Source organism: Sphaerodactylus townsendi, unplaced genomic scaffold (genome assembly GCF_021028975.2).
Source record: "Sphaerodactylus townsendi isolate TG3544 unplaced genomic scaffold, MPM_Stown_v2.3 scaffold_18, whole genome shotgun sequence".
NCBI lineage: Eukaryota > Metazoa > Chordata > Lepidosauria > Squamata > Sphaerodactylidae > Sphaerodactylus > Sphaerodactylus townsendi.
The window spans coordinates 3,074,958-3,088,690 of record NW_025950341.1 but is presented as its reverse complement, the minus strand read 5'-3'; the positions used below and the strand labels follow the sequence as shown (position 1 = coordinate 3,088,690).

At 45.5% G+C, this 13,733-nt stretch overlaps 1 protein-coding gene across 2 annotated transcripts in view; it reads left to right on the top strand.

Annotated features, from left to right (window-relative positions):
- SMG7 (SMG7 nonsense mediated mRNA decay factor) overlaps positions 1 to 12,056 on the top strand; it is an 80,354-nt gene extending 68,298 nt beyond the window's left edge. The window contains exons 18-23 of one of the 2 annotated variants that reach the window (XM_048482487.1): positions 254 to 403; positions 5,151 to 5,231; positions 6,539 to 6,695; positions 8,112 to 8,282; positions 8,363 to 8,508; positions 9,758 to 12,056. In XM_048482487.1, coding sequence (XP_048338444.1) covers positions 254 to 403; positions 5,151 to 5,231; positions 6,539 to 6,695; positions 8,112 to 8,282; positions 8,363 to 8,508; positions 9,758 to 9,871 — 819 coding nt within the window. In that variant the 3' untranslated portion in view covers positions 9,872 to 12,056. The remainder of the gene's footprint in view (positions 1 to 253; positions 404 to 5,150; positions 5,232 to 6,538; positions 6,696 to 8,111; positions 8,283 to 8,362; positions 8,509 to 9,757) is intronic. The other variant, XM_048482488.1, reaches the window with a different exon arrangement.
- The last annotated feature ends 1,677 nt before the right edge of the window (positions 12,057 to 13,733 follow it).

The following is a 13,733-nucleotide window of genomic DNA, read 5'->3' as shown; positions in this document are numbered from 1 at the left end:
TTCTCTCTTTTTCCTCTTCAGTTTCCTGTTCCCCTGTTCTTTACTTCTGTGAGCTGCTTTTGCATGCTGGCATAAGTTTGTCCTTCCGTATCCTTCTTTTGTGCCGTCGTTCTCTGCTTTGCGTTCTCTGTGCTTCATATGGGCCTCCATTCTGTTCCCGTAACACCTCCACCACCCCCGCCACTTACCTGCTGCTATCCTTGCTTTCTCTCCATCCCTTGCTGCGTCTCACTGTGCTCCTTTCTGTCACTAGGACCCCAAGAGCTCCCCTCTGCTTCCTCCGGACCTGTTAAAGAGTCTGGCTGCCTTGGAAGAGGAGGAAGAGCTGATTTTCTCTAATCCTCCTGATCTTTACCCAGCTCTGCTGGGGCCTCTCGCATCTCTTCCTGGACGAAGCCTCTTTGTATGTATTTGACTTAATTCTGCTGCTTCTGCTCTAATTTTGGCATACTTTTAGCATATTTTTAAAATTTCTTTGTTCTTGCGTGGTTGATAGTTCACATGGTATCCATGGCTCCTTGTCAAAAGGGTGGGGAGGGGGGAATTAGAATCCGTGGGAGAGTTCCACAGGCAGGAAATCTGCTAGGAGGAAGCAGCTTTAAGACAGTTATAATTTCAATCCGAAAGCTGCTGCTTGCAGACTCAGTGCCTGGTTTCTTCAAAAGTCTGGAAAGGATCTGTAAGTTTCCAGGTTCAGTCTTCTGTGTGAGTGTATGATCCAGAGAAGAGTGGGTAGATGACCTATTGCAGAATCATGGCAGAATAATCTGTTCCTTCTGAATGAGTTCCTGCTGAAGAGCACATAAGCAGGTGCAAGGAAGTTGCGACCCTGGCTGATCCGAATCTTCGTCTCTTGGCTTGCTGTGGGGATTTCCAGATTTCTCCCTGTCTTACACCAGAACATGCATGAACAGGACCTAAAGAGAAGGAGATCATAGGCCACAAGAGAGAATATTATGGTGCAGTGGTTAAGAGTGGTGGACTCTAATCTGGAGAACTGGGTTTGATTCCCCACTCCACATGAGCAGCGGAGTCTTATCTGGTGAACTGGGTTCGTTTCCCTGCTCCTATACATGACGCCTGCTGGGTGACCATGGGCTAGGCACAGCTCTCTCAGAACTCTCTCAGCCCCACCTACCTCATAAGGTGTTTGTTATGGGAAGAGGAAGGGAAAGGAATTTGTAAGCCACCTTGAGTCTCCTTACAGCCAATTGGCCATGCTGGCAGGGGCTGATGGGAATTGTAGTCCATAACATCTGGAGTGCCAAAGGTTCGCCGCCACTGCCTTAGGCACTCTTTGTCATTGGTCTTGACATCTACACAAAAACAACTCCCTGAGATCACTCAAGGTGTCTGAGATGTCTGGGTCAGATTAACAACATCTGCCCACGGTTAAAGTGCATGCGATCTGGCTTGCTGAATCAGGTCAAGGTTCTGTCTCAGGATTGCCCAACTCTGGTGCTTCAGATGTTCATGGATTACAATTTCCATCAGCCCCAATTGGCCATGCCAGCTGATGGGAATTGTAGTCCATGAACATCTGAAGCGCCAAGTTGGACACCCCTGTTCTATCTAGTCCAGCATTCTTACATGCTGGGCATGATGTGAGCTCTTTGCCCCGATTGTTCCCAGCATCTGGTATTCAAAGGTAATAATCGTTTGCATTTAGAAAAAAGAATGAAATCCATTGAGAGAACCTCCATGGCCAGGCCTCTTCTGATGTGATAGGACCTTCTAATTTATACCAGGAGCTTCTTCAGACAAAACAACTCTCATATTTTTGTGTTGTACAAATTACTCACCGCACAGTACTTATATATGTTTATGAAGAATAATATTTTAGATGTGTTCCCTTGGGAAAGATCCTAGTTTAGAAGATTACCAAAATTCCCCACTCTGGTGCAATGCAAAATACTGAAATAGGTTCATTTGTGTTGTGGAAACCACTGGAAGCTGTAGTGTTAAGACCAGTAAAATGTCCATCCAGTTTGCTGGGTGACAGGAATTAAATTATTTTTTTCCTTTTCTGAATCCTTGATATTGCATGTTTCTCCAGGATGAGAGGTTTACTATTGGTTGGGAACAGGGATGATAAATCTACCACGTAGTGTGGTTGCCGTAGAGGGTTGTGATGGGAGATTAGAAGAAAAACCGAACAGTTAAAAATAGGAAACTGTTGGTTGGAAGAGGGACATAGCATGAAGATGTGGTCATTTAATGCCAAGTTGAGATCTGGCTTCAAAAAGCAGATGTTCATTCTCCAGCTATTGTCATGGATCTGTCCCCACTGCATGAAAATAATGGTAATAAAATGTCCCGACTTCATAAAAACAATATAAGCAACTGCTTAATCCAAGTTTGTGATTGCCAGAAGGATTTACCTAGATGTCCTAGGCCACAGGTGTCAAAGTCATGGCCCTCCAGATGTTATGGACTACAGTTCGCATCATGATGGGAACTGTAGTCCATAACATCTGGAGGGCCACAAGTTTGACATCTATGTCCTAGGCTATTCTGATTTCATCATATCTCAGAAGTTATGCAAGATTTGCCCTGATATTGCTTGGATGGGAAACTACCAAGGAAGTCCAGGATTGCTGTGCAGAGGCAGGCATTGGCAAGCCACACTGTTGATTTCTTACCTTAAAAACCTTACAGGGTGGCCATACGTCAGCTATCACTTGAGAGCACTTTATACCACCAAAGAGTGAGGCTCAAAGGAGGCATTTAAAATAGTTTGTGCTGAGGATGTGTCTTTTGGGTCCACCTCTTGATTCAATAAATGGAATGCTTGAGTTGGATGAACTAATTCTTCAGAATTTATGCTGTCTGGCGGCATGTTCCAAGATTTCTTCTTGAAGTGAAATACAGAAGTGTTGAAAAATGGTAGCTGACCACATCAAAAGTAAAAAATGAAGTATAGTCAAGCAAAGATACCAACAGAAATTGAAAACCAAGGGCAGAGAAGCAAAACGACACTGAGAATACACAGCTGCCAGAGTAGTGACTGAGTTAGAGTGCAAGGGTGTCTTTAATAAAGTTTCACTGGTTTATACAGTTTTACTACTCAGTGACAATTCTTTGTAACAGCCTTTGGCCTCCTGCAATAAAACTGAACCTGAACCAATAGAGATTGGCATAAAATCTTTACTGTCATGTTCCTTTAACACCTAAAGTGTTTGATATATAGTTTTATCCTGGGGAGAAGTGTTTTTGCCTGAATCCACACATTTTGGATTATTATTCTGGTTGAAGCACCGGGCTTGAAGGAGTAGTGCATTACGACCTTGTCAAGCCAGTAGATTAGTTTGGGCTCTGTGAAGCATTTGGGTGGGTTTGGTACCTCTTCAGCCACACATTCTTTAGCATGTTGTTCAGGGGTCCTCGGCTCTCTTTAAACCAGTGTTTTATCGCCTAAGAAGCATATGAAGAGAGTGCCAAGGAATCGTTTTGTTGTATTGCGCCAGAGCAGTTGGTTTTCTTCCTGCAGACCTTGGATGAATCCAGATTTTCATATGGTGAGATGTGGCCTTAGCAGAGCGAATGGAATTTAGGATTCTTACATCCAAGCAATCCAAATTCAGAAAAGTTGAATTGTGACCTAGATAGTTGGTCAATTTGAGCAACTTGCCTAATTTTGTCACAATTTTGAGCTTTTTGCTAATTGTGGGGAGGAGCAACTGCTCTGAAGCCAATGATCTGAAAGGATAGCCCATCTGTTTTCTGAGATTTTCAGTGTGTACACTGGTTTGGAGCCTTTGATTCATTGGCATAGGAATTGTTCTCCCATTTTTGTTCCTCCCCCCTGCGGTCTTTTCTGACCCCAAGAAAGCTGACTTTTATTGTTGTAGGAGCCATGTGTATTAATATCCAAATGGATCCCAGTTTGCCTTTGGGAAGGAGGAAAACCCATCCCCTCTTAATTCCTTTGCATACACCAGCTTCCTCCTCCATCTCAGTGCAATGTCCCTGCCACCCATCTAAATAGCTGTTAATCCACCAGAGACTTGCAAGCCCAAGTGTCAGTTTTCCTGGGATAGAGAAGGACTGCTGTCAGGGAAGTGCAAGAAGGTTTCATTAACATCTGTGCATCCTTTTGACAGACTAGGGCAGGGGTCTGCAACCTGCGGCTCTCCAGATGTTCATGTTCATGGACTACAAATCCCATCAGCCCCTGCCAGCATGGCCAATTGGCTGATGAAATTTGTAGTCCATGAACATCTGGAGAGCCGCAGGTTGCAGACTGCTGGACTAGGGGATTCAACCCGCTCTCAAGCATATCCTTTGCAGTCAAACGTGCAAGAAACTTAATAACAACACAGAGTCAGCCCTACAGTCTTGTCATACTGAAATGAGTTTAAGCAGTGATGGTCAAGCATCCATTCACAGAGTTGGATCCTGCAACACATCAGTGGATGGCACCATAGTAACAGATCTTTCCTGCATCTTACTCCCTCCAACAGTTCTTTCTGACCCTGGATCAGCTCTGCACTGTTGACAGAAGACAGAACAACCTTCTGGCTGTTGGGCCACACAGATTCTTTGATTCTGGGAATCATTTTTCCCAGGGTGGGAAAGGACTGGGGAGCAAGAAATGTGGGAAAGACGAATTGCCATGTCCACACATCCCAGGATTCAACCCATAATGTGTGCTGTTGCCTAAGGCATTCTTTCCCCTTTTTTGGCGTATAAAATGTGTTAGGAAAGTCAGGTTAATTCAGTCTGTGAATTTACGTGGTTGAGCAAAGAATCCCATGCCTTAACAATTAGTGGTAAATGACAAAGCTGCAGTTTAAGCTCTGTATACCTGTAACTTCTTTGAAGTTGAATCGTAGCAGTGCTTTTCACTGAACTTCCCCTTATGAGATTGCCTTTTTCATGTTCCTAACTGATGTGGGCAGTGTGATTTTACTGTCACCTGTAAAATCAACAACTGTGATTCATAGCTGTTTGCATAATGCATTTCAAGCATCTGTAATTTATCACAGGAGTGTCTCCACTATGTTTCAGCCCCCACTTTACACACCTATGTTCCATTTGAGCACTCTTGTGACAGTTACTGATTTATTGGTTTTATACCGAAAGATGATCTCAATAGTCAGTCTGTAACAATACCTAACAGTGTCTTTCCCTTCTCTGGTTTTCTGAAGAAATCGCTGCTAGAAAAACCATCAGATCTGATGTCTCAGTCACCTTCTTTCCTGTCCCTCACTGGCTTCTCTCTTAACCAGGTAATAGATTACAAAGACCTCTTAGCCTCTTCGTGCTGGGCCGTGTCACCAATTTATTGATTCCTTTTCCAGCGCCTCAAAAGCGGGCTTGTTTTCTTTGCAAAAGGGTATTTTGTAGAGTAGAGCCTGGTCAGCCGCATCAGCCCTTCACCTGAATTAGGTAAAGTTCTGATTTGCCATCACATTCTAGTAAGGCCTGTCACAGTATATAATGTGCCATGTGTGAGTTGTGGCAAGTGTATGCTGAAGGCACCCATGCGGAGTAAACACTGCCAGATTCACCTGCATATCCACTTATATTTCTTTCCTGCTGTGGCTTGCAATTTTTTTAATTATCTTGGATTCACTCTCTTCGATGGGACTTATTTGCCTGACCTGGGCAGGTGCTGAGCTTGCGTCAGCGTTCATTCTTATTTGCCAACAGCATCTTCCAAGATTTGAGCCCAGTAGCACCTTGAAACGCGATGAGATCTCCAGCATTGAAACTTTTGAGAGACCCTGGAGATTTTGTTGGTCTTTAAGGTTATATTGGGCTCAAATCTAGCTTTTCTACTGCAGAGAAACATGGCCACCCACCTGAAAGGACTTTCCAAGCAAGCTTGCCAGAACCAGTGTGATGTAGGGGACAGAGCAGCACTTCCTAAATGTAGGGTAGCCGAGGTATACTCTTTTGAATTAAAATAGAGTTACCCTTCACTCTTAGACCTGTTAAGAGTAAAAACTGCCTACCCTTGTCGGTTCTACATGAATTGCTATAAACTCAGCAAGGCCCACCTATGGCAAAGATGTGGAAGAATTACTTTTCCCCAGCAAAGGATGTCTGGAAGCAGCAAGGCTAGAGCAGTGAAGGGGGTGTAGATACACCTGGAGGCATCCTCTTGCATCAGTCATGAAGCTGGACACGTAGTTATCAATATCAGTATAAAGCTGTCGTACGGGTAAATTGTGGGTGGAGGGCCCCACGTGTACTATCAGGAGAGGGGAAAGTATGATTTTCTTAAAAGCTTAATAAAATATGTCTGAGCCCCCAGTGTCAGTTTTCCTTTCTCTTCAGCATCTTTCCCAGATAGTTTTGACACTGTTGCTATGGGAGCGGTACCTTTTGCTGTGTAGGATGCTTGGCTTGCCAGCTGAGTGTGGGCCTCCTCTGATTCAGACAGAGACAGGGATCCCTATAGGACAGTGTGCAGAAGAAGCTAAATAGAAATGGAAGCAAAATTGACTTCAGGTGTGTGAACTTGTTGATACAGTAATGTCTTGGATAGGCCTGGGGCTTTGAGTGATGTTTCTGTCTCTTGACTTCATAGGAAAGATACCCAAACAGCATGTTCAATGAGGTGTATGGGAAAAACCTCAATGCCAGCACAAAACCAGACGTCACTCCATCTGTGGCTCATCAGGAGACTTCACTCTACTCTCTCTTTGAAGGGACACCATGGTCTCCATCTCTCCCAGCCAGCTCAGGTAATGCTTATACCCTATGGGATTTGTGTCTCAGAGTCCAGCCCAATTTACACTTCTATGTATTGTCGAAGGCTTTCACAGTCAGATTCAACTGGTTGTGGTGGGTTTTCCGGGCTGTGGTCTGGTGGATCTTGTTCCTGATGTTTTGCCTGCATCTGTGGCTGGCATCTTCAGAGGTGTGTCACAGAGGGAAATGTGTTACACACTGTGCAGACGAAACGTTAGGAACAAGATCCACCAGACCACCGCCACACAGCCTGGAAAAACTCACCACAACCAGTTACACATCTGTGTTCTGCTTTCTGCAAGCTTCTGATGCTGAGAACTGGAGCATAGGTTCTGCACCTGTTATGTTTTCGTTTTGGAAACCCTGTTATCTTTTCCCCCCTACTTGCCTGGGGAGCAAAACAGCTTCCCAAAGTTCTTTGGCTTCTCAGTGCTCACAGGACAGAGCCCCCAAGGAGAAAAGGACCAGCGTTGTTCTGCTGTTAATGGGAGTGCACTGTTTTCCGCTGGTTACATCATCAGGTCCAGCAACGGCTACCATAGCCAGCTTGTTCACTGCATAGTTGCTATAGTAGCTGCAATTAATGCATACCCTCCTCTCTTCAGACATGCCAGCTCTGCTTCCTCAGTCTGCTTATTCTGAGGTTCCGTCTGCTCATAGTTCAGAGACGTCACTGTAGTCTGTTTTCAGTAATTTCAGTACTTTTGGCACACTGTCCTTAGAATGTGCTGTTCCCTTCATGATCAGATTGTCGCATCCCTTTCCGAAAGAGAAATCAACTCCGTGTCTCTCTGCTGGGATAGCTCTCCCTCTGTGCCTGATGGTCATTTATGTTTAACATGGCGTTCTTTTCCAGCAGATTGGCCAGATGGTCTCCTTGAACCTGGGACCTTTTGGTGGTGGCTATATACAGGATAATTTTCAAGATAGTTGCCACTGAGCAACTTGCAGCTACTGTTCAAGTGGCTGTCTGCATGGGCATACAACCCCAACCTTTTCCCATGCTGCAAGTGTCTTTCCTGTTACTTGCTGTTTGAACGATCTACAAGGAGAAGTGAGCAGGAGAGTGCTGGCTTTGTCCTTAAAGGCATGCGCACTGGGTACAGGTTTCTCCTTGAAGGGAGAAGCTGTGTGGGCCAAGTTGCAGATTTTCGCTCTGCAAGGTTCTGAATGTTGCTCTGTGTGAATGACCGCTTGAAGAGCATTCACTATAGATAAACATAGTTGTGTTTTCCTACAGCAGTTATAGCCTATTCGTCTCCCCCAGTTCTTCCTCCTACCCTTCAAGCTCATCTCGCCCTCCAGGACCAATTCAAGAAAAGTGTTGGAAGGAGAAAACACGATGTTCTGTATCTTCTTTGCGTATTTCACTTGTTTTCATTTAGTTGCTCTAACCTTTTGTTTGGCAGATCATTCAACACCAGCTAGCCAGTCACCTCATTCGTCGAACCCTAGCAGTTTGCCAAGCTCTCCTCCAACTCACAACCACAACTCTGTTCCATTCTCCAACTTTGGGCCCATTGGAACACCGGACAACAGAGATCGGAGGGTTGCAGATCGATGGAAGACGGATAAACCAGGTGGGAAGGGGGGGTTTCAGTATGATGTTTCACTTCAACATCTTGCGAAACGATTGACTTTGTTACTATTCCACTTTCAGCAATGGGAGGGTTTGGCCTGGACTATCTCCCAGCAACATCTTCTTCAGAGAGTAGCTGGCATCCATCCAGCACTCCCAGCGGTACCTGGCCAGCCCATGGCTCAGCCATGGAAGATTCGTCGGCCGTGCTTATGGAAAGCCTGAAGGTAGGATATGTTGGGGTATAAGAGCAGGGCATTATGATTGTCACTTGGAGGAATTAGTTTAGCTGTCTGTCATTTCCTAAAGTGAACTACATGCCAGTTCCTAGGGCAACCCTGCAGATTCTTAGGCTTTGGAATATTATTGCCAGCCAGTCTGATAAGGTACAGTCAGATCTTAAATGCAGATTTCTGACATCCTTGAACTATTCAGAATATGTTGCTGGTTTCCTAATAATTGACATAAAAACAAAAGATCAAAAACAAAAGCACTTTAACGTGGTTTGTGGGAAATTTTTTTTAAAAGTGTATTGTCTTATTTAACAGCTGATTCTAAGATTATTATTATTATTAATAATAATATGATGATGATGATGATGAAGATGTTTATTATTATTGTATTTTGAGCTGAGCAACAGCTGACAGGACTTATGGTGCCCAGCCCATGCAAGCCACAGTACAGTCAGAGACTTCCACTCTATCCCCCACTGACCTTTACAAAGTAGTCTTAATGGAGAGTTGAACAGAGCCACTCCCTTTTAGCAGCAGTGGTGTATGGTTGAGAGCAGGTGCACTCTAATCTGGAGAACTGGGTTTGATTCCCTGCTCTGCCACTTGAGCTGTAGAGGCTTATTTGGGGAACTAGGTTAGCCTGTGCACTCCCACACACGCCAGCTGAGTGACCTTGGGCTTGTCACATCTCTTCGGAGCTCTCTCAGCCCCACCCACCTCACAGGGTGTTTGTTGTGGGGGGGGGGAGGGAAAGGAGACTGTAAGCCCCTTTGAGTCTCCTTGTAGGCGAGAAAGGGGGTATAAATCCAAACTCTTTTTCTTTATTATGTATCTCTGCCTTTTGCCTGTTTCAGAGTATTTGTGCTGTATTAAAAGGGGAAGGCTCTGCCACCATCTGTTGCATTGAAGAGCCTTTTGACTTGTGTGCCCAAAACTAACTGAAGTACTATAGAAGCAGCTAGGGCAGCAGGGAATCGAGCAGTGGGAAGGAGAAATGCAATGCCGACCAGACTGGGGAACCTCAGGGAGCTAGATGGAGCTCCCTGCTAGTTGCTCCGTCTAGCATGTTGCCCACCCATACCACGTAGTAAAATCGTAGACTGTAAAGGTGTGACGATGCTTGCTGCTTTGGAATTATGAAGTGCCCTGCTTTTCCTCTTTCTGCTTTGCATTCTTTTGCCTTAATCTTACTGGATATTGTGGTATCGATGATGATGATGATGATATGCCCTGTTTTTTTTAGTCCATCTGGTCCAGTTCCATGATGCACCCTGGACCTTCGGCCCTGGAGCAGCTGTTGATGCAGCAGAAGCAAAAGCAGCAACGCGGGCAAGGTGCCATGAACCCACCACACTGAGAATAAAGGAGTTGGCAACCTTTGCAACCGAAGGCTCCATAACTCATGGCATGTTGGGTTTGCAGGACTAGCCCACACAGTCCTGTGTGCGTGGCAGCCATCTCTTCTGCTCTTTGCCGTCAGGAGGGCGTAAGTGCTCCACCAACCCACCGAGTGTGCATGGAAATGTCTGCAGTGCAACAGAAAAAAAACCAACATCAGGAACTCTCCCACCCCCCCTGGGCCTTCTGGAGGGAGAGAGGGACTGCTGTTTGTCTCACGGTAACCCGAATATCACCGCCTCTCACCTTCTCCATCGTGCATGTCCCCCCCCTCAACCACGTGGGAAACCTTAAAAAAAAAAGAGCAGAGAATGAAGAGCAGACGGGAGAAGAACACTGAGAACTTCTCGATCCTTCGCCTCAATTTGGGGGTGGGGGCCAGTAGGAATCTATTGCCGATAGCTTTGCTGACTGAGAATGTAGTTGAAATTTATTCCTCGACATCTAAATTTCTGATTATGACTATCTCAGTAGTGAGGTCACACTGAATTCTTCCATACACAGGTGTACTTTGTAGTCGGTGTGTAGCAGCCCCTCCAGCCGCCGGTCCAGCCAGATGTGGGTGGTGGTACCTTCAGCAGCGTCTGGGGGGACGACGTGTGTGCCAGTCTCCAGGGTTTAGACAAGGAGTTTCGTGAAGGAGAGCCTGGCCTGTCCCCTCGGGTACCACTCCCGCTTTTCCCTCAACGGCTGCCCTTGGACGACCCTGCATGGGTAGAAATTCTAATACTAAAGCGCAGTGGCCGCTGCAGGGCCCCCCCCTCTCAGGGCGAGCAAGTCACTGCTATGAGGTTTTAAGTTAAGTAGCTCCGATTTCTGTACATTTTATGATAGCATAGTGACCAGTCTCACAAAATGGCAAGCTGGTCTGTGCATTCACAACCTGACTTCTTTATGTAGGTAGGTAGAAGCTTTCTGTGTCTTCCCCCCCCCTTCTCCCCCCAGCTGCCCCTTTCTCTTCCCTCCCCTCTCCTTGCTGCTTGCTAGTAGCTCTATTCCTCACGTTCAGCATCCCACAGAGTCCTAGCAGAGTATTGGGAGAGCCAGAGGAGTTAGTCCAAACAGGGTGATGCGTGCAGTCTCTCTCCTCGTAGGTGTATGGCCACTCTGCACATTCCCACACACCGCTGCAGCCACAAGGTTCCTGTTCTGGAACAGAAATTTGAGGCAACCGATGACACAGACACAGAAGCCTCGCACAGAAGCCTCGTTCCTTCACGGGGTGCAGAGTGGGGTAAAGGATTCTACGTGGTATTTATTGAGCAAAAGAAGATGGCAGTTCTTCTCATGCCAGGCAAAAGGGCAGCATCTCTCTTTTTTTGCGTTTGCTTTTGTTTCCCGAGGTATTTACAGAAACATTCTAAATGTTACAAAGCTGCTGCTGTTTGCAAGAGTGAACGCAAACCGGTTCAGAATCTGTGAGCCAGGAAACGGCTGCAGAGTAAAGCACATCCAGGGTCCACGGGGTGAGACTGGAGTCGGGAAACAGTCCCAAACAGACTTTACATCAAGGGAAGCTGTACACATAGTACTCTTTCTAGGACAGGACTGAGAATCTTTACGCCTCCCCTCGCTAGCAGCATCACTGCTCCGCGTTGCATTTTTGAAACCTATTCCTCCACCCAACCCAACCCCCTCCCAAAACCTCAAGGATGAAGCTCCTGCCCTGGTTGTAATCTTGAGCTGAGAATCTCTGTGCTTCTTTGACTCCTTCCCTTCCGTCCTGCCTCCCCCTCTTTCCCCAGTTTGTGTATTTGAGCTGTGTGCTCAGGCAGCTGCAACATTCCAATGTTTTGAACCGCCACTGATTCTTGCACCCTGGATGAAGCCTAGCCAGGCTCTCATCTCATTCTTCCAGCCATGCCAGATTCCCAGCCCGGAGGCTCCCCATTCTGCATGAGAAATCTGGTGTTTGGAATGTTTTTTCTCAACCTTTTGGGCAGGGCTCCCCATTCTCCCCCCACCCTTACACACATGCACATATACCCTTCTGTATTGGGAGCCGCAAGGGAAGGGGGATTCCCCCCCAGCAGAGAAAACTGGTTTGTGTCGTAAGCTTCTTTTGTGTTTTTTGTCTGTCTGTGCAAGACCTGCAGCTGCTGAACTCAGCTTTGCCTTTAATTAAACCATGTTCTCTACAGCCAGCCTGTTGTAGTTACATCATCTTCTTTCGTTAGTCGATAAGCTTCAGTTACTGAAACTGTGTGGATGCTGTTTCTCTTGTCAGATCAAAGCAACAGAGGCAAAAGTGCTCAGCAGAAAAAAGGGGTTCTTGAGGATCACACAAATCCTGATGCAGTTTCTGCATTATGGAGGAAATTTCCACACAAGCACAACCGGGCTACAGTTGCTTTGCTAAGGCAAAAATTACCAGTCAAATGCTTCACATTATGCTAAAGGAACCCACTTTTCAAATTTAATGAGTACGGACTCAGACCAGCAGCATACATGTAATACATAAAATGGAAAGCACATGGTCACTACTTACAGTTAAAATATTCATCAAACTAAATACAGAGTTTGCAGAGTACAAAAACAACCATGATAAAATAAGTATTACCTTTTATGATAAAACACTTGCTCACTTATCTATCAGGAGACTGTGTTTTTAAATGCACATGAACAAAAATTTGCCACCGCATAGGAGACATTAGGGTCCTTGTCCTCAAGCAAAACTTTGGTTAAAAAAAAGATCCATATCAGTTGCGTGAGTTTGTGCAAACTGAGTTAACGGGGGAAATTGGATGGTTCCTTTCCTCACTATACAATTCACAATGGAGATGAACATGTGTGATTGTTTCAATATCCTCTGTGTCGTAGAGGCGCGATGCAACTCAAGCGGTCTTTTATGAAACTTTCCAGATACTACAGTCGAGGGAAAGGCACTAGGAAAGGCCCAGTGGAATTTAGGCACAATAATAGAGGGTAAATGGGAGGCAAGAGAAGGGCCTTCTTGTGATTTTGAAGGTCTGTATAGGGTAGGGAGGAGTGCAGTGTGAGACTGCATTTCAATGCCACTAAGATTCTGAAATATCAGTGACTTGGCTTTAAACTGACTGCGGTCCAATAATTGCATAGGATCTAACCTGATCAGCCTAAACTTTTGAATTATCCTAGAGTATCAAGATGGGTAAGATGTAGCCAGCAGAAACTGGGGTAACAAACCAATCAGGTTTAAATATTCACCCAATAGCTTATTGTCAATCTCCATGCTTGTGTTTCAGTTTTAAATAGCCCAGTCTCTTATCTTGAAACAACATTGGTCGTGCATCTTGGGGGTATTGAACAGAGCCCCGAGGAAGTTGGCCAGCACTCTTTCTGATCGTGTAGTGACCCACTTGTCAATTCAGTAGCATTTCCAAATTAGAGACTATAACTAGCTGGCCACTGGCAAATTGAACACTTTGAAAGTGTTGTGGAATAGCAGGCCAGCTGCTTGGATTTCATGTGAATCTGAGGCAAGGTGGGGGAGGCAGTTCTAGAAACAGTGGCATTTCTGGTGTCAGAAGCTCGCAACATTGAAAAGCTCCAGAATCTGTTGAATTCTGTTGCTTTTCAAAATCTTTGTTGGCATTTGAGATGGTGATGAAACACCGCAAAAGCAAATGCACTGGTTGGCTGATTATGAACAACCCGCTGGAGGATATAGTCTCAAATTAAACAAGTGCATTTCAGTCATCTCGGTAACACATATTTGTGAGTACTTTTTAAAAAGTCTGACTGCTGTGACAGATGAAGCTATGGCTGCTCCAGCTCCATTACCTCCCATTCCTCCATCACCTGCTGTGTGGCACACCTGGAACTCTTTGCAAAGGAAGTTG